The sequence below is a fragment of the Lissotriton helveticus genome, chromosome 1_1, assembly GCF_964261635.1.
Source record: "Lissotriton helveticus chromosome 1_1, aLisHel1.1, whole genome shotgun sequence".
Taxonomy (NCBI): Eukaryota; Metazoa; Chordata; class Amphibia; order Caudata; family Salamandridae; genus Lissotriton; species Lissotriton helveticus.
In genome coordinates, this window is record NC_136057.1 from 287,377,984 (window position 1) to 287,402,093 (window position 24,110).

Here is a 24,110-nt window from a genome sequence, read left to right on the forward strand (position 1 = left end):
GTCTGTGTCGTCTCTGGAACACCCGTGATGCGTATGTTAGAGCGTCGCGAAGGTGCCTCCAAATCTTCAGTCTTCTCCTGGAGCGACTGCATAAGTTTTTCTATATTCTTGTAGTCGGAGTCCAATTCTGTTTGCACCTCCTCGACCTCCGTGAGGCGTCGTTCGGACATGTCCAGGTGCTCCGCATGTTTGTCTCTGCGCTCCGCCATGCGGTCCATTCGGTAGGTGAGGGCGTATATTTTGGAGCCGATCGATGTCATGCTGTCTTGTAGAAGTACGGAAACAACTACGGGTAGGCTCTAATCAGCAAGGCTGAGCCAGAATACCAAAAAACAAAAATGGGGTGCCAATGCTGATATGGATAGTTTCAATAAACAATGAACCAACCAAAACTTGAAGAAACAATTCAAGCCAGGGAATAACTACTTAATAGCTTTTTATTTTTAATATTTTTAGAAAAACAGAGTTATATTTTTTCAAATGATTAAACAACACATCTACAAAAAAGGATACATACAGATAGAGGGACTAAGTATTCGTCATCAATCATTCGCTACTACAGCCATGTCACAAGCACTCAACAAACTTTCGAACCGGGGGAGGACTACAGAAACATGTATTACAATCTTAAAATTATATATATACAATTTCTAATTCAGAAAAGAACATAAGGCCACAACCTGCGGACACAGTTTTGCAATAATAATCAACAAAAAGTTTTTTTTGAAATGTACATTCTCCTCGAACTAATTTAATCTTCAGACAGATGGTAACTAGTAATGTACAGGCGGCGTGAGAAAAAAATTAATTAAATAACCAAGCCGCTCTCGCAGATATATTGTGACAGAGAGCCTACGCGTTTCGAATCCCAGTAGTTTCTATAGGATTCTCTTCACGGCCTCAAGTGGTATCAATAAATGAAGTAGCCGGGTTGGTTAAGGTGGAACAGGGATGGAGGGCAGTGAACCAAATCTTCATGAGATGTTAGGCTGGTTTCTGATATTCAACTTAAAATCCAAAATAGCTGCGTGTGGACGAAAATGGCCGGAATGCGACTGGCTGCCTAAAGTCAGACAGGACAGGTGCTAGCAACGAAGGGGACGGGTTGAACACCGACACTTCTGGGATCACTTTTGTTTTCTTCGTGGATGCGAGAAAAAGGTAGGGATGTATACGTCCTTTGGGTTCCGTTCTATGTACGGAATCTCAGTTTACTGGAACGGTTTGCGCTAATTGCATTGCCGGTCGGTCCGGGGGCAGCGCCAGCACCAGACGCGGAAGATGCTCGATATTGTGGCCTGAGACTAATGGTCTATATCCCCTGATGTGACACAATATCGCTAAGACCAAGGTAAATTAAACCTTGTATTTACAAAACGGTGGTTATGATAAAAACCACTGCCATACTGCACAAGAGGTGTGAGTATATTTTAATATGTTTTGTCCTGACGAATGCTCCACAGACCCGGCTGGGCAATACGGAGCAGAAACATGTTGACTGTATGTTTTAAGTGATATACCAAGATCCAGTTACTTGATCTGTTAGTATACCCAAATACCAATTTTAACAACAAATCACACCCTTTTGAATAAAATAGTAATGTGGGTGATGGTTTGTCTTTTACTATAACTAAACCTTCGGTCTGGTGATACCTAAAATTCATCTCTGGACACTGCTATGTTGCTCCAGAGTGGTCCTCAGGCTTGAGGCTGGCATGTAGCACATTAGATCACCCGATGACAAATGCCACAAACATCTATGTGGGGCGGAGAACTAAGATACACCGCACTTACGAAAGACATAGCGTTTATGAGGGTTTTCTATACCACTTCGTGTAACGCAGTTACAAGTGTCCTAGTCTACTCTTGATATTGAAAGTATATAAGTACTCCATTTGTCCCTCCAGCATATCCCTTTTTCCCGTGTATAGTGTCATTAATTTCATATCTTGCACCAAATGACGGTAGCAACAGCATCGGGAAGCGGTCCTGGACAGTGGCCCAACATATCAGGAGAACAAACCATGCTTCAATATAGCACCGTCCCTCCCTTTCTCTCCGTCAGAGGCCTCGCTCCGTCGACCCTTGCTATTATAATGAGGTGGGAAGAGTTTGTGTGTGTCAGGAATACAGTCTACAGTGTACCATCAGGACAAATGAGGATTCTTCCGGTGCGGCTGACACTCGAGTCAGTCAGCGAATCTGCAGAGTGCTGCCATGCACGAGACCCCCGTTCCAGGATCCCAATTCTTTTCTGTGGGCGGTCCAGGGTATTTCGTCACAGTCTGACCCCCAGGGTAACCAGCCAGTCGTTGCCTCCGCAGGGCTAAAGATAAAGTAGGCCTTCCCATTGTGATGTATTTTGAGTTTTGCTGGATACATGAGGCTGTATTGCATGTCATTATCTCTCAGCCGTTTTTCAATGCCCAGAATTCTTTTCGTAGATCTTACACTTTGAGGTTATCGTCCAGGAAGATCATGATGACTTGACCATTACATTTAGGCGCGCTATGTGTCCTGGGATGTTGCAGGATCGAATCCCAGTCCTTGAAATTGAATAATCAGGCTATGATTCCATGAGGCGCTGCCCCAGGACAGGGCGGGGGACCGGCGCCCTGTGCACCCGCTCAATTGTGAAGAATTTTGAAAGTCTTTTGGAACACAGTGTGTCCACAATCCAGTCCTCCCTGAAGAGTTCCACGGCCTGGCCCTCCACTTTCTCCGGAAATCCCACAAGGCGAATGTAATTCCTTATGGACCACCCTTTGGCATCCTCGACCTGTCCTTACAGGCATGTCGTTTGTGTCGGCAGTTCAGCCACCGTTTTTTGTAGGGCAGTCAACTCTGATTGCAGGGTTAATACCTCCTTTTCAGTGTCTGTAACCCTGTCGGAAATCTTGCAAACATCAGCGTGAAGCAGTCCCATTTCCAATGCCACCCTTTCTATCTTGGCCAGGGTGAGTTCCCTGGATCCCTTGATCTCTGCTAGTATCTCTGACCTAGTTGTAGTTCCCTGGTCCCCTGCCGGGGCCGGCAGTGCGGCCCCCTGTTGCCCCATCTGATTGCAGTGGCAACACATAATTGTCAATTTTTTTTACCTGCAAATTTTTAACGCCTTTGTCTTTAGCCATGGCTATTTAGGGCATGTCACCTTCAATGTTGGCAAATAACTCTCTTACAAAGCCAGTAACTTGTGGGTTCCACTTGTGGCACATACACCTCAAGGCGCTTGTCGCCTGTTCTCCTCTGCGCCCGGGGTCAATGTAGTGCAGCTGGGCCAATGCCTGGAGCCCCGAGCTAGGCACCTCCCTCCCACTCCTCGACAGCACTGTAGGTCACCACCACAGGGGAGTCTCAGGTTTGTAGCACTGTATGTAGGAGCCTCGATTATTGCTCCGATATAAAGGGCATTTGTCCACAGTCAGCCACTATTACCGGGACGTTAATGGCCTGTTGTAACAAGGCTATATCACTCTGGCAACGTCCCACTCACCAACGGGCCTCTGTCCATTATTGCTGCTGCACCATAGGTGTCTTTATCTGGGCCATTGCGGAGGCCCAGCTCTCGAGACCAGGTCTGTTGGTCATGTGCGTGTGTAGGCCTCCATTATGGCCCCAATCTCTTTGCTTTGTAGCCCCTGTTCCGCACAGTCAGTTCGGCTGCACCCTGCCTTCATATGCCCTGTGCTCGAGCCCCCGCCTCACCTCCTGTTCCCAGGGCATCAGGAACTCCAATGGTTGCTCGGGACCAGAAGCCAGGCTGCACCTGACGAGTGCACTTGCGGGGTCCCTCAGCATATGATGCGGGAGCCGCCCTCCACCCGCAGATGACTCATACTGCAGGGTCTTGCATACTTCTACTTCATCTGGTCGCCTCAGGGTCCCTCCCTCCCTCTCCCTCCCTCGCTCGCTCCCTCGCTTGCTCTCCCTCCCTCGCTCTCCCTTCCTGGCTCTCCCTCGCTTGCTCTCCCTCCCTCGCTCGCTCGCTTGCTCTCCTTCCCTCGCTTGCTCTCCCTCGCTCTCCCTCCCTCTCCCTCCCTCCCTCGCTTGCTCTCCCTCCCTCGCTCTCCCTCCCTCACTCTCCCTCCCTCACTCTCCCTCTCTCACTCTCCCTCCCTCGCTTGCTCTCCCTCCCTCCCTCGCTCTCCCTCGCTTGCTCTCCCTCCCTCCCTCGCTTGCTCTCCCTCCCTTCCTCGCTCTCCCTCGCTTGCTCTCCCTCCCTCCCTCTCCCTTGCTCCCTCGCTTGCTCTCCCTCCCTCGCTTGGTCTCTCTCCCTCGCTCTCCCTCCTCACCCTGCCTGTGTGTGCCGGGGCTGAGACAGCTTCTGGGGGCACACACACACAGGCGCACCCAAGCACTTCACAGGTCTTTAAAAGACCATTGGCATGTTAATGAGGCTTTGTTCACCTCTCAGCGCCCCTGCAGCCCTACTCCGACTATGGCCGGAATCGCCCGGCCCCCACAGAGCAGCAGAGTCTGAGTCGCGCTCTGGTTGCAGACACTCTTAAAAATAAAAATAAAAAATAAAACTCGGGTACGATGTCTGCAAGGTCCGCGGGCCGCCAGGGAAGGCTTGCCGGCCCGCCAGCGGCCCGCGGGCCGTACTATGAGTATCCCTGGTCTAGACCGTACTCAGCGCGGCGTTGTCTACTTGCAGGGGAGCGGCCCCCTTTATCGTGCGCCTGCCTCTTTGGCCCTCAAACTCTCCAGTTCTTGGCCCACTACCACCCACCGTAGCCACCGCCGTCCATTACTCCGTGTCTCGGATTGCACCATGCCCAGCTGTCGGTCCGCGTTCGGCCCCGGTTCATTCAGCACCCGCGAGTCTTACCGCATGAAGCGGGTATGCACAACCTCCGCTCCCTCGTCAGTAAGCCGCTAACCTGCACTAGGTCCCATCTCCTGCCTTCACCGCCGCTTCCGCCGTCTTTTTGTTTAGGCGTAGCGAGTGAAGGACTACTGGGACAGCTCAACTCAATGTCGGTTTGAATTTTTGCTAATGGTACAGGATTAAGCAGGATTTAGGATTGGCCAGCGCAAGCTCTGGGGAAACACGTCTACGCAGCCATCTTGCCTGCCAACGCCCTCTAGTATGTAAAACTTGATGTCTAAAATGTCTGTTTCTTTTATAGCAAATTGTGGTTTACTGGATTGTGTCTTTATATGATGTGTTCAGAATATGACGTTTTTTTATTGATTACTTTAAAAAAAAAATATCTAACATAAATAGGCTGACACAAATTCTTTTTTTCAAAGACAGCCTTAAGATGATAATATCAGGTGAATTTAAGAGATTGATTAACAAGTCTATTTTGAAAACCATCTTCTACCTGTTTTTAATGTCTTTTCATTCTGCTAGATTTATTAGGAGAAACTGTCCGAAAGTTAGATTTTCTTTCTGGCTCTTCATATGTTAGCTACCAAAGTAGAGGAAATGGTTTGGGATCAGTAGGTTTTGCAAATTAATATAATATTCAATAATGTTAATGTCAAAAATTGTTACTAACACATGGGGAACATTTTACATTTTTCTGTGATGCATTTTTCTATTAAAAATTGTCTTACTTTACCTATTGCTGTTCTCTGTGGTTTGTTGGTGTAAGTGAACCCCATGACCCTTTAACTTGAGACCCTCAACTTTCTTAATCATGCATGCTGTATTCTTTACATAAGGTGGAATAGCCTGGAATAACGGTCTCAAAAAACAGTCTACATATTACACAGGGTTTCTGTAAGCAAGTTAATATTCTTTCAGTATAAGCAGTGGGCTCTTGAGTCTTGTATTTAGATAGACCACAAAGGGTTGGTGTTGTGGGGTTTGGATTAATAAAAAACACATACTTTAGTTGACAAATCAAGCCAGATTCTAGAGCTCATTGAGTTACGGTAGATATATTTTCTTAAATTATCCAATATAGTCTGTCCTGTTTTATGTAGTTGGTAGTATCAAAAATAAATATACACCTACCCACGAATGGGTTTAATAGTGATCTGTCTGTTTTACTTTAACTCTCTCAGTGCTTTATTTTCTTCTTTAGAGATAAATTCTCCTTACGATCTTTAATTAATATCTCCTCTACTGCTATCTTACTTATTCAAAACTGCTCCAACTAGAGATAGTGTCTTGTTCTCTTATATAAACTGAATTTGGTAAGAGCTTAACATGGTAATAATGGGTAGTTTTGCAGCAGAGCTAGCGAAGCTGAAGAGTGAGAGGAAGGCACAGGGAGATACCAACAAGCACAAACGTTTAAAGAAGAATAGAAATGTAACCAATCACAGCACATTTGAAGGAAACTCATAGCAGTATGAGGCCAGATTAGATTATTATAACTAGACAAAGCAGATTATGCCATTACAAGTCTCAGTTAAAAATATTATGAAGAAGTGCATTTAGCTTACATACTTGGTTGTGGCGACAATGTTAAGCAATTGTACAACAGAAGTGTGAGGTCAAGAAGACTCAGAAGAAGGAAACCAAGAGGCATTCAGAAGCTTTTACTAGCAAGTGTATAGCAAAGAGGAGTGGTAGTCAAAGGAAAATAGAAATTACCTGGAAGCAATCTCCTTGCCACGAAGGACCATTTAAGAGTGAGAAAGATTAGGAAAGCTGATAATGAAGGAGTAAATCATATTACCCATTTAAAAAACTTAAAATTGGTAAAGCACCAGGCTCAGATGGGTTCACAGCCAGGTTTTTATAAAAAGTAGGTTTTAAGCTTGCTGGGACCTCTCCCAGAATTAATTAATATGTTCCAGGGAACGTATAATGAATTCTACAATCAAACTTTTATTGAACCCTGGAAAAGACCTAAGCCAGAGCCAAATATAGTGATAGATCTTTGCTGATTACATATTCTAAGATATTTTCCAGGAGATTCACAGCCAGAAGTAAAACCTTAACAACACGCTGATTCACCTGTGTCCAGAATGCTTTACAAGGAGAAGACAAACCAGTGATAATGCAAAGAAAGCACTTCTCTTAATTGACAACGCTGATTAACAACTGAAAGAAATGGTAATTCTCTCCGTGGACATTGAAAAAAAGAATTTGATAGCTTAGATTGGGCATTGATGGAGGTGTTATGGATGCAAATGGGCTTTAAAGAGGAGCAAATAAACTAGATGTTAGTGGGTTACGAATCACTCTTGGTGTCAGTTAGGTGAATGTGTAATTTTCCAAGCTTATGGGCATACATAGAGCTACAAGACTGGGAAAAATACTGTCTCCTCTGCTCTTTGTGTTTTATACATAAACATTGGTAGGAGGAATCAGATAGGGCTAGCATTGAGGGAATCATCTTGAGAAGTCAATATTTGAGGATAACATTCTTCTAACCTTATCAAACCCACCACAACCACATCAAGCGGGCTACAGGAATTAGTGTGATTTTGAGCAGTATGGCGATTCAAAATGAATTCAATAAAGTCGGAGGGTCTCTTTAGGTCACTGGATAAAGAAACAGTGAAACAGTTACTATAAACCCAATCATTTAAATGGTCAAACTCACAGATATACTACGTCGATGTTGACATGAAATGATTGTGAAAATCTACACTACCTTATTCAGTCGTGTCAAAGTAATCCTGCACAATTGTTGAACTGGAGTGAGAGCAAGGTTAGCATAACAGAAATCAAGATGACATTGTTTCTTGAAACACCTTAACGATTGTCAAGCTGATCCACTCAGGATAGGGTATCACAGCTCCTGCAACTCCAGCAACTTTCAGAAGAGTATATCTTGGTGGGTGAAAAGTTAAGAATAAGGAGAATGCAAAACACAATATAGTCCAGAGAAGGGGGGGCTTGGCATTCCAAATGTAGTTCATTATTATCTGGTAACCCAGCTCCTGGAGGAATGGATAAAAGTAGAGAAGGGATGTTGCATGCTATACCACTGTATCTCAAACTAGGTGAGTAGTGAAAGTCCACGCACTGAAAATTAATTTAAAAGCTGTATTTATCTTGTCACCATTTGCTGCACTTCAAAGACAGAGGTCAAATGTCAGACTATGTCTTCTGACAAATTGCTGTTAATGTTGCTACCATGCAGTTTGTGTTACCTTATGTCCTTTAAAGCTAGGTGGGTCACGAAAGTTTGTCGTACTAAAAAGTGGGTCATGTTCTAAAACATTTGGGACGCACTGCAGTCCATAACTTAGCATAAAGACAACAAGGTGAAATCGAATGGATGCCAAAACACCTACATAGTGGAAAGTTACATAAACCGTTGACACTTGATTCGATTTGACTCAGAATAAAATGAGAAAGAGCGAGGGATGACCCACTTTGGGGCAACATTGATTTTACCCCAGGAAAGAAGGGATAATCCTTTGTGGACTGGAGTGCTTAGGTTCTCTTTGTCAAAGGGCTTATAAATGGATTTGAGGGCCTCAAATAGTAATACGGGATAATAGAAGGCAAATGCTTTAGATAGAAACAAGTAAGATACTGGGCGTTACAACCCTAGGTGAAATATGGAGCCACCAGAACGCTCACAGGCATTGACAAATGCATCAGAGACTTGGGTGGTAGAGCACACATCCAGCTCTAGGCTGCATAAAACATCACAGAAAACAAAGCATGAGCACAGGTCTACCTTCCAAAAGTGCATGGGAGAAGGAGCTTGGGATTTAGCCCAACAAGGAGCAGTGGAAAGAGATATTACCCAGGAACAGTAACTTTTCAAGTCACACTCAAGGCAGAGAACCACTCTTCAAAACTGTATGCATAAATTAGGCAACCATAGCACACAAACACAATATCTACTGTGATATATGTAATAGTGAAGCAGTGGGTCTGATTGCTGAAGTAAATTTCGACTAGGCAACTACCTATTAGTTTCATGCCTTTCACCCAGAGCTTCCCCCTCAAACTCTCTCTCTCTCACTTGGGGAGTATGTTGCTCATTTCTGTTGCATTTATATGACTGGATATCAAAAGAAAAACTAGTGCTCATAAAGGTCAGACAGAAGGAAGACACTTTAAGCTGCAATGAGAAAAAAAGAGAGACTATGTCTACATGGCCCTTCCTCTTTAAGATCCAGCACAGGCAGTCAAAGGTTTGTGAGAATCATTCATTAAATTACGTGTTGATTGTGACTATATAGTGGCAATAGATTCTATCTAAAGCCTTCATAAGTTAAAGGGGGATTTCCCTCACTCGTTATTGAATGTTCTTAATAGTAGACAAAGGTTGTTGATTTACAAGAGACTATCTCAGACACAAGCTTGCAATGTTTATCTAAGACATCTCTCTGTCTAACTTTCACTGCTGCCAATTCTAGTTTCAAGTAATATCCATATCTTTCCCTCTTTATTCCCTTTTCTCCCCACATCCTTACTAAGGCATCCTTCCCTCAGGCACATCTACGCCACCCTTTCCATTCAAGGAATTGTAATACCTTACTCCTGTATAACACTGTTGCATTGCAGCTTGATCCATGCTCCATAGATCTCACCAATACATTCGTACATACGTACCTGAATATTTTGTTTAATGTGCTCTGGGTTGAAGCTCTTTGCCAGAACTACAATGTCTTTTTGGAGTATGTAGCGAATGGCAATCTGGGCAGAAGATGTCTTGTACTTTACACCAATCTTTAAAAGTACAGGATCGTCCAGAAGCACTGGAGTTGTTTGGTCAATCCTGCATCATAAATTGAAAGAAGCTATGAATCACAGCTATTACAATTATATTACAGAAATTTGCAGTTGCATTATATTGTCCATAAAACAGATATAGAAAGCATGAATTGGCCCTCTAACTGTTTATGTTGTAACTATATGTTCCAGTAGTAAAATTCAGTGGTCATTCCAGTGGCGTAACAAAACATGAGGGGACCCCAGCTGCAAAGTATATGGAGGGGCCCCCCATGCTCTGCATCCAGTCAGGGGTTCTCAAGCCAGGGGCCCGCCACCAAAGCACAGGGCCGGAGGGGGCCCTATGGCATTGGGGGCCTCGCCACACTGCGGGGGTTATTGTTGCGCCACTGGGTCATTCAAATGTCAGGTCATAAATATATATTCTGAATGGGGGGGGGGTGCTCGCAGAATAGCACATTTAGAAAGAAAAAGTTACCTGTAACTACAGTTCTACAGAATTGTTATTGTGTATAGATTACACATACTTACTAATAACAATAGACTACCTGTAGTCAATTCACCTCATTTTATGACCTGAACTGTCACCTATGATACGGAGAGACTCAAAGTTTCAACCTCCACATCGGCTCAAACTGTCAGATTTTCAAGAGTAATGGTTTGTAGTGTAAGAAACAGGGAGGAGGGCAAGTTACATGTCACTTTATGAATGCTAGAGAAATTTGGGGTTATATTAACAAGGAACAGGGAAAATTAACGCTAAGGGCACTAAGCGTTAATTTTTTTAACTCCCGCTTTTGCTGGATAATATCGCCTGGTTATCTCGTTATTTACAACGCTAACCGCCTAGGTGATAAAAAATCCAGCGATAGCGGCATTTTGTGAGGTTATCGCTGGTAATGCAGTGATAAAACTACAAGGATACTGATATCCTTGTTGATAGCCCATGGTGGACTTAGCCATGTAATCCACCTCCCATTGGATTACATGGCTAAGTCTGAAAATTAGCAGACGTAAAAAGCTGCGTTAACTGTGTTTTTTGTCTCTAACAGGGTTAGCGTGAAGCTTGATAATAGGAGAGATGTCGCTTAGCAACATTTCTCCTATTATTTTGCACTGGAACACCCACTTTGCATCTCATAAGAGATGCAAAGGGAAGCGTAGTGAAAAAGGGTGCTAACATGCAATTTTGCATGTTAGCACCCTGCTGTTGATAGGGCGATATTTTTATCTCCGCTTCTTTGGCTTTTAAAATCAAAAAAGGGGAGATAAAGCCCTTGTTAATATGCCCCGTAGTTCCAGGCAAGTAGCCTTTTCTTTACCAGTAATGAATCTTTTCATAGGTGTACGTGCTTGAATTATGATTACCAAAGCAGTAGTGTTAAATAGTCTCCTTTATGCATCACGGAAATGATGGCTGCATGAAACAGGGGCAGCCCTAGTACCCGAACCTGGGGTGAGTAAAGTATATAACAATAACAATGGTTCAAGGCAAAATTCACAAAAAAACAAAAGTACAGGTGCAATACAAGAAAATAAGAAGGAATGATATCCATAAACAGAAAATTGCGAAAAACTTCTTTACTAAAGTAGTAGAAAACTGAAGCAGAAACTTGCAAAAGCAGAACTGGCAATACATGCTTCCTCTTTAGTATGGGCCAAAGATGAGCGTCCTTGATGGTCACCTTAATGAAACGGGTTTCGCAGCCCACACTCATGTCTTGAATACTCAATCTTCCTCTTCTTGAAGGAGTGGCTGGAGACCCACATTTCTCTTTTACAAATGTCCTCTAAGGGTACGTTCATGAACAGCACAACTATCACTGCCATGCCCCTAGTGAAGCGAGCTACAATTCTGTCTTGAAGAGGTCTACCAGTTATGGAGTGGTAGAAAGTAGTACACATTGTAATTCAGCATGCAATGCCTTGATTGACCAGGAGATGGAGAACTGGTGAGGCTTGCTAAAGTCTTTTGTTCTGTTGATGCAGAACTTTATGCAGTGATTAATGTCCAAAGAATGAAGGTCTCTCTCTCTTGGAGAGATCAGTTGATTAACAAATGTTGTTAGGCAAATCTTTTCATTCAGATGAAAAGATAAGGACTCCTTGGGCATGAAGGAAATATTTTTGGAGAACTTCATTATTCTTTCTTGAAATAGGGAGTTGAATTTCCCCAATCGCTAGAAACCTGTATTCTAAGATATCATCTAGCATGAAGCCTGTGTATAGGATGAATGGGGTCTTCATCAGAGCTCTTAGAACAGTGTTGACTACTTGACTTCACTAGCAGGTGGATATTTTTGCTGAGGGATCCGAATGGCCCCTCATCCTTCTTTTTTCCACTCCTCAGGAAACCAACAAATGTAGTTACCTGGAAAACACTGCCAGATGAACTTTTACTGACGTGTGCTTCCGATCAGAGTCCCCTGGGTGCAGCATGTATGGTAGAATTTCATTCCTCTTGCATTACAATCAAACTTTTCTGGTGAGTAGCATCTCAAATGCAAAAATATTCTCTTTATAAGTCATTGGTTTTGGTTGAAGGAGAAGAGCTACTGGTAAGCAGGCTGGAGGGATGTCCTGCAACGTCGGCATGCAGGTCGGTGACCAGCACAGGCGGAAGCTGGCTTGGTCCATCCCTCCCAGGGTGCGTCTCCGAACTGGAGGCATGATGCACACCAATGCCCACAACCCGATTGGAGACACGTAGGCAGCAGACTAGCTCTCTTCTCCACCCAGCATGCCTTAGATACGCTAGCACTTTCTGCCTACAACCTCTGTTTCTCTAGGGCCCCCCTTACCTGCCAGAACCATTAGTCCTGCAGCCAAGGGTTCGGGCCACATTTCCGGCACCTGATAGCCCCATCCTGGCAGTCCGCTATGCCCCTGATTCCACGTCACCCCTTAGCATAGCTCAGAAGGCTGCAGGACGGCCCACATGGGACGCCACAGGCGATGATGGCAGCAGCAGTGCTACCTCAGTAGTTCTCGCCCTGCAGGTAGTACCCCCACTCCCTGTGGTTCCACAGTGCAAGCTCCAATGGTCTACAGGCTCTCAACAGGCTTATTAAGCAGGACTTTAATCGCGGCTGGTAGGAGCTCCAATAGTAGCGACTACACAAGGACTTTCTGCCTCGCAGCTTGTGCTTATGAGAAATCATCCCTCTCTCTGAACCTCACAACAAGTAGCCAAAGTAGCCCTAAGATCACTCAACCAAACCTCAGACATACTATGCATCAATCTGGTGTCTCTGAGGCACCCGTAACTAGGGTAAACAGTGTGCTGGGATCCAATGTAGTATTTACAAAGTCTAACCCCAAGGTGATTGGCCAACGACAATCCCCTTTATGTATGAACATTATATAAGAGCATTTTGGAAAAAAAATAATAATCTGGCAAAATGGCTAAAGGTGTCACAAAGGACCGACCTAAAAGTGATAGTAGAGCTATTCTGCCATATTTAATTGGTGATAGATAGACTGCATTTTAAGATGTCTTAGGGGGTCAGTTTAGCTGCTTCAGATATACATGTTGTAAAGTATAATACTGTTAGGATAAACCAACTGATTAAGGCCCTTCCTGGAATGATATGGGTGTAATTTGTGACCATAAGCTTGAATCATTAAATAGTTCGGAAAAATTATGTGTCTGTTACAGGGAATAGCTTGTAGTGTGTAGGTCAGACATGTGTACTGTATGTATAACAACTTATTGAGTTAGTGCTCTTGTTGCAGAGATTTAAATTTAGGTGATAGGTCAGCTCTTCATACAATCTGCAAGGCATAACATTCAATTCATACATGAAACTTAAACATCTGGCTACATCTTTTCACAGCAAACAAACTGAAATTTAGTGAGCCCCTTGAGCGTGTTCCCGTGTCAGCACACAGAGCACATATTGGGAAAGATATAGTATGATAATCCTCATCCTGTTATCCCCATTATAAATTCAGGACTACAATTCTCAGATGCAAAAAAGAGACTGCATGACCTGCTACCACATGGCGCTGGGAAGCCTCAAAGTTCAGACTCAATCGCCATTTCCTAGGAACTGGGTCTAAGTTTCCTTTCACAGCTTACAATTCCATTGTATCTCCACCATACCTGAACTATTAATGGAGCCTCCTGTAGGATCCAAGTCATTCCAAGGAGCACGCCACCTCTGTCCTCACTGCACATGGTTTGGATTCCATTGAGTCTCCACCGTACCTGAACTATCAATGGAGTCTCCTGTAGGATCCAGGTCATTCCAATGAGCACACCACCTCTGTCCTCAATGCTCATGGTTTGGATTCCATTGAGTCTCCACCGTACCTGAACTATCAATGGAGTCTCCTGTAGGATCCAGGTCATTCCAAGGAGCACCCCACCCCTGCCCTCAATGCTCATGGTTTGGATTCCATTGAGTTTTTCAAGATTGATCGCAAAGCATACCTCTGTTTTTGTTAGGAAATAGCGAGTCAGCTATTCTCTACAACAGCTTGATAATTAGCAGAAGGCTACTTCTCACTGTCCACAATGTCGCCTCTGATTGAGGCTGATTGGTGCTGCAAACCGGAGTGACCCATGGGGGACAGTCCTAGCGGGAAGTCTACGATTGGATACTTGAGTATTTTTAGTATCTAATTTCTGATTCTATCATATATTATGAAAATAAAAGCAGGGATTGAAAACACTAAGGGGCTCATTAGGATGGGGGTCCCATGGGGGAAATTAGGATGCGCCCGCCACAGTGGCGGGTGCATCCTGCATTCCTGCCATTGTGGCGCCTGCATAGTAATATGGATGGCAGTGTCTAACAGACACCGCCACCATATTAACCCGGCGGACGGTTTTTCTGTCCGCTGCCGTCCTCACCGCCATAGTAATATGGCGGGGGAATTGGGTGGCGGGCGAGGTCGGATCACGGGTGGATCACCATCGCCATGCGGGCGGTGGCGATCCGCCCGTGATCCTAATAGGTCCCTAAGGTATCAACAAGACGAAACCATCACAGCAATGTATGCATCATCTCGATCATCTTATTGATTATAGGTAACCATTGTTATAAACAGAAAAAACATGTTATGCTAGGCAGTAAGCAGACATGATGCAAACATTTCTACTCATATCTTGAACACTTCACATTTTCTAAGAAGAGTCTGAGAAGAGGCACAGTATAGAAATATAGGAGTCTAACAGAACCAAATGATGGCATAGGAAAGCTGGAATGGGCACTGTCACAGTGCTCATGATGACTAGAGTGCTGTTTTTTTAAACAGCATTACATAGATGGGTCATGCCTTAGAAGCCTCATCCTCCTCTTCCTCATCATGTCCTTGGCAGCCTGTGGAGGATAAGAGGGTGACACTCTGGCAGTGTTCATGAAAACAGCAAAGTTGTTTTTCTGAACGCTAATAAATTAAATAATTGTCAGTGTGTGCTGAGGCTTGGGGCATCATGTGACAGCTCATGAGTTTCAGGGCTGAGTCTAGACGCCCCTGTTCATCAGCTACCACTACTTAAATGTCGCTTGACGTCCTTGGTGGTGGTGGTGGTGGTGGTGCACTGACGTCCTTTTCATACGACATGCACAATTGCTAAGAGTTTTTTAGAAAAAAAGGGGGTACAGCAGTAGCTTGGATCTAGCATCTATTAGTGAGCCAGCTGTGAAACAGGGTGGCTGCTGTGAAACATGCTGACTGTGTCATCAAGTAATTTGCCTACACCAGGGCACATTCAACATCACTTGCACTTCCTGCGCTTTTGAGTTTAGAGCAGCAGCCATAGTGGGTGAGGAAGAACTATTATTATTTCATTACCAACACAAATGCTTCACTTAAAGGGCTAAAAGCATCCCTTTTGTTTGAGTCTTACCTGAATGAGAGTTACATTGAGCCTAACACATTGATGCCAATACCATCACTAAAATAAAGGCACTCAGCTTGTTGCTTCACTCTTCATTTCAGAGCTTAAGATATAGATTTGTGCTTTAGCGCAGTTTGTACTTTGCTGAGCTCTGGCGATAAGTGTTATCTATGCATTGTAAGAATGCCATTTGTGCTGTATATAGGCATTCTTTTATGGCCTTTGACGAGCAACATCTCTTTAAAAAGAACATGAACAATGCTCTTAAGCGGATTATGGTGGATACCGACACAGCACGATAACTTGGCACCCTTCAGCACTGGAAGAACTACCAGACCTACACAACTGCAGTAATGCATGACTTTAAGGCTGACAGATACGTCAGGATTCCAGATGTATCTGTTGTTGATTGCGACATGGAGCGCCGTACAGTAAATATGGCGCATCCATGGTGTTGCAAGGAGGGCTCAGTGAAAGGTTTTACAACGCTGTTTGGTCGCAAAGACTGATTGTATATATGCCAAGTCTAAACTGGGGTGGCATGGTGAGCAAAAGAATGATGGATTTAACTCAGATCTTTTAAATGGGGGTGAATGTTTTGATTTATTCTGCATTCCGTACATCAATTGTGTGTCTTTTGCTTTCCCTAAGTGCGCCGGGTATGCCCAGACGTAGGTCCAGGGCTCACTGTGCCACTGGATTCAAGCTATCCTGGCTGAAGAGCGGTGAAACCCTGAAACCGGTCCTAGGATGCTTGTTTCCGGTCCAGGGAGGACCTGGCTTAGCAGTTCGGGCTGGACTGTTCCCATGAGGCACAGGGTCAAGACTGATTTGCATATGGCCAGGTCTAAACTCGGGTGGCATGGTGAGCAAAAGAAGGATGGATTTAACCCAGATCTTTTGACTTGGGGTGAATGTTTTGATTTGTTCTGCATTCCGTCGATCAATTGGATGTCTTTTTCTTCCTCGCCCTAAGTGCGCCGGATATGCCCAGATGTGGGTCCCGGACTCACTGTGCCACTGGATTCAAGCTATCCTGGCAGAAGAGGGTTGAAACCCTGAAACCGGTCCTAGGATGCTTGTTTCCGGTCCAGGGAGGACCTGGCTTAGCAGTTCGGGCTGGACTGTTCCCATGAGGCATGGTCAAGACTGAATTGCACATGGCCAGGTCTAAACTGGGGTGGCATGTTGAGCAAAAGAATGACGGTTTTAACCCAGATCTCTTGACTGGGGGGGAATGTTTTGATTTGTTCTGCATTCCGTCCATCAATTGTGTGTCTTTTGTCGCAAAGATGCAACACTTTTCATGAATGAGGCCCAAGAATGCGCCCTATCTGATTGATAGGGCGCATTCCTGACCTTTTGTTTTGGCGCAGGGCAGCACAGCAATATTCCTTGCAGTGCTCTCCAACACCCAAGGATTTTATATGTGGGCCCAAGTGTTTGCACCAATTTTAAGACCAGCTATTTTCTGGTCTTAAAAAACTGCCTCTACATGTGCTTAGAAGCATTTTTTTGGGTTTGGCACCATATAAGGATTTCCTTGTAAATATCGCGATGTGGGGTTAGCAGCAGTTTTTGCAAGGGAACACCCACCTTGCATCTCATTTTCATTAAGTCCCGCTAACAGAAGTGGGGGTCTTAAAAATTCACGTTTAGGTTGGAAAAGTGATGCTAACTGCAGTTAGCAGCAACTTGTAAATAAGGCAATCAAAAAAAGCCCCCATAATGTAAAAAAAACATACGCTACTGCGGCATTATGTCCTTGTAAATATGCCCCATAGTGTGAAAATTTCTGAATGGATGTACATACATTTTTGCAGGAATGCAGAATATGGTATGCAAAGTAACGCAAGGCAGCGACTTGTGCTGCTTGTGTTTCTTCATATTTACCAAGCGATGCAGGGTGACGTATGGTGGCCATGCATTGCTTGGTAAATCTGACTTGAATATTGCGTTGCCCTTGCGACACCGTGGGTGACGCACGGGGATTGCAATACAATGATAAATAGGTCCCTTCATGATATATTGATCCATGCTATACGACGGTATTGCGATATGCCTTGGTACATGCCAATGACACTGCAGTACATGATTCACTAATAGCTGTCTTTACTAAAACACAGCCACATTCCTTTTACTACATTTTAACTGTGTTCTAGGTTAGGTTGATACATTTAGGGAAGTAGTAGTTTTTATTGTGGTTCCCTACCTATTATCACTTTATTAAAATGTTAACAGGTAGGTAAATTAGTTATATTTGTAATATATATTTTTTAAAGTCTACGGCGTAGTGTGCTAATCTTTAGGAAATAGCATGTTTTTTAATAAATGTTCAGTTTTTCCACCGATATTAGCCACTCTACTAAAAGATATGCACCGCTGGGGCAAGCTAGAGATATCATGTCTAGGCAGAATCAATGGTGTGAAGCTTATTACTTGCCACACTTAGGGGTCGATCAGGATGGCGGACGGAAGAGCCACCGCGGCCCTGGAGTAGGCGGAAAAAGCCTTTTCCGTGTCCGCCTGCCGCGGATACTCCGTCCGCCATATCAGGATAGGAAAACGTGTCAAATTTCCGTCCGCGACGGAAAAACACGCTCCGCCGGCCAACTACACACGACCACGCGGCGGACGGAACACATCCGGACGCTCCGCCGTACGCACTGACGTCGAAGACCGTCCCCCAAATCAAGATGGCGGAAAACACACATAAAACCGCTGCGGAAATACAACCTGTCTTAACACGGCGGAATCCCCACAGCGAACATAGGTGACACAGCCGAGATACCCACCGCAAGCTGACCACCACCATGGACCCGGCGCTACACGCTTTCCCGATGCTCTTCGCGATCCACCACGTCCTAGTCATGGCCTACTATGGACGACGACGCAGGTAAGGTACAAACCATTGGCTGTCTGGAGGGGAATACCAGCAAGGGACGTGACGTAGGGAGGGGGAGTGTCATGTTACCGAAACCACTGATGAGAAGCATATACGAATACACATTAGCAGTACGCAAGCAGGAATGACAACGACAGACCACGAGACTTGATAGACTACCTTTATTGTCAAATAATAGGGGTCAAATCACAGTGTATGCGTGAACATGGGCAAAGTGGGCACCAGAGCAGGTACAACATAGCAGGTAACGAGAGGGCAGCATGCAGTATCAGAGCATCAACAGGGCATTGTGCATTACAGAGCAGGTACATCAGAGGCAGGTAACGAGAGGGCAGCATGCAGTATCAGAGCATCAACAGGGCATTGTGCATTACAGAGCAGGTACATCAGAGGCAGGTAACGAGAGGGCAGTATGCAGTATCAGAGCATCAACAGGGCATTGTGCATTACAGAGCAGGTACATCAGAGGCAGGTAACGAGAGGGCAGTATGCAGTATCAGAGCATCAACAGGGCATTGTGCATTACAGAGCAGGTACATCAGAGGCAGGTAACGAGAGGGCAGTATGCAGTATCAGAGCATCAACAGGGCATTGTGCATCACAGAGCAGGTACATCAGAGGCAGGTAACGAGAGGGCAGCATGCAGTATCAGAGCATCAACAGGGCATTGTGCATTACAGAGCAGGTACATCAGAGGCAGGAAACGAGAGGGCAGCATGCAGTATCAGAGCATCAACAGGGCATTGTGCATTACAGAGCAGGTACATCAGAGGCAGGAAACGAGAGGGCAGCATGCAGTATCAGAGCATCAACAGGGCATTGTGCATTACAGAGCAGGTACATCAGAGGCAGGTAACGAGAGGGCAGTATGCAGTATCAGAGCATCAACAGGGCATTGTGCATTACAGAGCAGGTACATCAGAGGCAGGTAACGAGAGGGCAGGTTGCAGTATCAGAGCATCAACAGGGCATTGTAGAGTACAGAGCAGGTACATCAGAGGCAGCACAACTACGTGTCCCTACCAACCCGTCACAGGGACCACAAGAGTGCCACGCAGTTCTCAATGGACACACCATGTGAATTAACATTTGAGTGAAGTGTACAGCACGTCACATCACAGAATCAGGGGGGACTGCGTGAACTACCTGCCTCGGACACACTGGCAGCACCAGCAACAGGAGTGTGAGACACAGCCACAGCCCGAGTGACACACACATGGGCCACGGACCCAGACACACTGGCAGCACCAGCAACAGGAGTGTGAGACACAGCCACAGCCCGAGTGACACACACATGGGCCACGGACCCAGACACACTGGCAGCACCAGCAACAGGAGTGTGAGACACAGCCACAGCCCGAGTGACACACACATGGGCCACGGACCCAGACACACTGGCAGCACCAGCAACAGGAGTGTGAGACACAGCCACAGCCCGAGTGACACACACATGGGCCACGGACCCAGACACACTGGCAGCACCAGCAACAGGAGTGTGAGACACAGCCACAGATGTAGTCACTGACACGTGAGCCACTGACCCAGACAGACTGCCAGCACCAGAAACAGGAGTGTGCAACACAGCCACAGATCTTCTAACTGACACGTGAGCCATAGACCCAGATACACTGCCAGGACCTGCAACAGGAGAGGGCACAACTGACACTGTGCTACCATCTGATACATGAGAGTCAACTGCACCGGCGCCACTGGGACAACTGAAATGATGAGCCACAGGGCTGTATGGGCCAGGAGGCAGGGTGGGCCTGGGAGCTGGGGATAGCTCACCTAGAGCCAAATCGGGGTTTGCAGGTGTCAATGGTGTGTGTCTGCGTTTCTTAGGGAGGTGTGAGTGCACCCTGGACAGGACAGGACTGCCAAGTGGTGGGGACTCCAAAGAATCACCACCCAGCATAGGTGGAGCAACTGCTGCCGGGGATCTGGTTTCGGGGGACGTGCTGGAGCCTGCTTGTCGTTTGCTCTGTGCCTGCCGCCTGGACTCGGAATGATGTGTAATGGGGGATGCAACAACAGGGGACACCCTCCTCTGCTTCTGACTGGCCTGGATGGGAGTGGAGGTATGGGGGGACTCCGCCGCGGAGACATCAGTTTGCCGTTTATTAGAAAACATCAGCCTCAGTGCAGCCAGGGGTGAAGTATGCCTGTCCTTGATTGCGCCATTGTCCATGCTAGATGCCTTGTCCGTAGGATGTGCCTTATCCTTAGGTGGAGTGTTGTCTCTGGATGTAGCCTGTGCCCTGCTCGCCGCCCTGTTCCTGCCAGCAGACTTGTCGTCTGTGGTGCACCTGCCTCCAGCAGACACCTGCTCCTTGTGTGTGTCGCTGCCCTTGGGAGTGTTCCTATCCACTGCTGTGGGCCTGCTCTTGGGAGTCTCCCTGCTCTTAGTAGGTGCCTTAGTCTTCTCACTGTCCTTGGGAGTGTTCCTATCCACTGCTGTGGGCCTGCTCTTGGGGGTCTCCCTGCTCTCAGTAGGTGCCTTAGTCTTCTCACTGTCCTTGGGAGTGTTCCTATCCACTGCTGTGGGCCTGCTCTTGGGGGTCTCCCTGCTCTCAGTAGGTGCCTTAGTCTTCTCACTGTCCTTGGGAGTGTTCCTATCCACTGCTGTGGGCCTGCTCTTGGGGGTCTCCCTGCTCTCAGTAGGTGCCTTAGTCTTCTCACTGTCCTTGGGAGTGTTCCTATCCACTGATGTGGGCCTGCTCTTGGGAGTCTCCCTGCTCTTAGTAGGTGCCTTAGTCTTCTCACTGTCCTTGGGAGTGTTCCTATCCACTGATGTGGGCCTGCTCTTGGGAGTCTCCCTGCTCTCAGTAGGTGCCTTAGTCTTCTCACTGTCCTTGGGAGTGTTCCTATCCACTGCTGTGGGCCTGCTCTTGGGGGTCTCCCTGCTCTCAGTAGGTGCCTTAGTCTTCTCACTGTCCTTGGGAGTGTTCCTATCCACTGCTGTGGGCCTGCTCTTGGGGGTCTCCCTGCTCTCAGTAGGTGCCTTAGTCTTCTCACTGTCCTTGGGAGTGTTCCTATCCACTGCTGTGGGCCTGCTCTTGGGGGTCTCCCTGCTCTCAGTAGGTGCCTTAGTCTTCTCACTGTCCTTGGGAGTGTTCCTATCCACTGCTGTGGGCCTGCTCTTGGGGGTCTCCCTGCTCTCAGTAGGTGCCTTAGTCTTCTCACTGTCCTTGGGAGTGTTCCTATCCACTGATGTGGGCCTGCTCTTGGGAGTCTCCCTGCTCTCAGTAGGTGCCTTAGTCTTCTCACTGTCCTTGGGAGTGTTCCTATCCACTGATGTGGGCCTGCTCTTGGGAGTCTCCCTGCTCTCAGTAGGTGCCTTAGTCTTCTCACTGTCCTTGGGAGTGTTCCTATCCACTGCTGTGGGCCTGCTCTTGGGGGTCTCCCTGCTCTCAGTAGGTGCCTTAGTCTTCTCACTGTCCTTGGGAGTGTTCCTATCCACTGATGTGGGCCTGCTCTTGGGAGTCTCCCTGCTCTTAGTAGGTGCCTTAGTCTTCTCACTGTCCTTGGGAGTGTTCCTATCCACTGATGTGGGCCTGCTCTTGGGAGTCTCCCTGCTCTCAGTAGGTGCCTTAGTCTTCTCACTGTCCTTGGGAGTGTTCCTATCCACTGCTGTGGGCCTGCTCTTGGGGGTCTCCCTGCTCTCAGTAGGTGCCTTAGTCTTCTCACTGTCCTTGGGAGTGTTCCTATCCACTGCTGTGGGCCTGCTCTTGGGGGTCTCCCTGCTCTCAGTAGGTGCCTTAGTCTTCTCACTGTCCTTGGGAGTGTTCCTATCCACTGCTGTGGGCCTGCTCTTGGGGGTCTCCCTGCTCTCAGTAGGTGCCTTAGTCTTCTGACTGGCCTTGTCCAAGGAACAGTCCATGGACATGTGAGTATCCCTTGCCTTCGGAGTACCTTTCGTGTTGAATGCCTGTGTAGCTCCGGAAGGCATGTCCCCCAACAACACTTGTGGATCCTGTGTGTGTACTCCAGTGCATCTGACGTCGTCTACGTGAACAGATTTAGCTGATCTAGGGGATGGGGTCTGTGCCCTGCGTGCCCTGACGTGCTGTCTGACGCTGCTTCTAGTGCAATAACCTGTATTTGAGTCCTGCTCTGAATAATCACTACCCCCTGAGACATCCAGCGGTGTAGATGGGGAAACAGAAGTAGCACCCTGTTCATTCGACTGTACTATTGCAGACGACACACTGCTTGCCAATGACTGCACTGTCCTGTGTAGACCTGCAAGATCGCCATGCATCCCTTCCATGAATGCCACCACCTGCCCCAACTTCCTATCATGATCCTGGAAAGCATTTGTCATATTGGTCTGACCCACACACAGCTGTCGCAGCAGATCAACGGCCTCAGCACACAGTGCATTTTGGCTCACCGTGGCAGGGGCAGCGGTGCCTGCACCGAACGCCACTCTGCTCCCCCTACTCCTCCGGCCACGAACAGTACATGGTGCAGTTGGCGGAAGTGTGGGCCCTGTGTGCTGTCTTCCGACAGAAGGTGATGAGTGCCCACTCCCAGTCTGTGACAACAGTGCAGGCTCACCAAGAGTGTCCGACGAGGAGGACGATGGTGTCTCCACATGCGAGTCCTCAGGGACGGTCCTGTCCCCCTCTCCGGCGCTGGCCTCCTCCGTGTCAGTCTGCGTGTGTGCGAAGTCTGAGCCGGACTCATTTCCTCGGCTACTCTCCACCGTCTGTGGCTGAGTGTCCTCTGTCAAAGCTGAAATGCACAGAAAAGATGTGTGAGTCATGGGCACACTCACGTACAGAAGGAACAGGATAGCCAAATCACATAGCAGACAAAGGTTCATGAGCCCTCATCCTGCACATGGCCCACCCCTACCAGTCATCCTCACATTTTCTGCCATGGGGACATGGACCACTAGGGGATGTGCTTTAACACTCAACTACTAAGCAAGTGGCGTGTCAACATGGCGGACCTGGATGTCAAATGAGTACCACCCAATGGGACCAAAATGCCATCACAGGCATACATACGCAACACGGAACTCAATAGTGTGTCTGTGCACCAATACATGCATAGCACTCACAAGTTTCCTACACAGACAGTATGCTCACCGCTAGTTTGCTGTTGATCGGCACTCAGACGTACGGCCAGTTCAGGATGCGTCACTGCAATGATACGGTGCATGAGAGGGGTCATGGAGCGTCGGGCCAGACGGGGCGTCCTTGGAATCAGGCCCAGTGTTACTTCCGCTACATTCTTGCTCAGCCTGGAAATGTCGTCCCAGCGTTTGTGGCAGTGTGTATGTCGTCTGTTGCACACCCCCAATGCCCGTACTTCCCGTGCTATGGTCCTCCACAGGTCCTTGCGAAGGTGCAGCTTGACCTACCATGATGGGAGACAAAAGGGTTTAAGTCAGTGGACAGGTGGCCTGTCACACACATAGGGGCAAGACGTTACTGTCAGCAGCCATGCACAATCAGGAACATATGTCTAGCCCACACTACACAGCTAAGATATAAATAGGCCTGATCATTTGGCCCCCTCATGCACACCAACATGTCCCACACTGCACTTACCACCCGTCCCGGTGCGCCGTAGAGGCGTCCATAGTTGCGGAGTACACCGTCCACGAGGACATCAAGCTCCGCGGCGGTGAAGGGTCGAGACCGGATCTCTTTGCCTCTCGACATGGCAAGATCACGGAGTATGGCACTAGAGCAGCAGTCGGTGGTCAGCTCAGCAGCAGCAGCAGCAGGTCGAGGTGATGG

At 47.0% G+C, this 24,110-nt stretch overlaps 1 protein-coding gene across 1 annotated transcript in view; it reads right to left on the reverse strand.

The window, feature by feature from the left end:
• The window catches only part of LOC144796946 (aldo-keto reductase family 1 member C1-like), a 272,765-nt gene that overhangs the window by 22,241 nt on the left and 226,414 nt on the right, over positions 1–24,110 (reverse strand). The window contains exon 7 of the mRNA XM_078668209.1: positions 9,485–9,650. Coding sequence (XP_078524335.1) covers positions 9,485–9,650 — 166 coding nt within the window. The remainder of the gene's footprint in view (positions 1–9,484; positions 9,651–24,110) is intronic.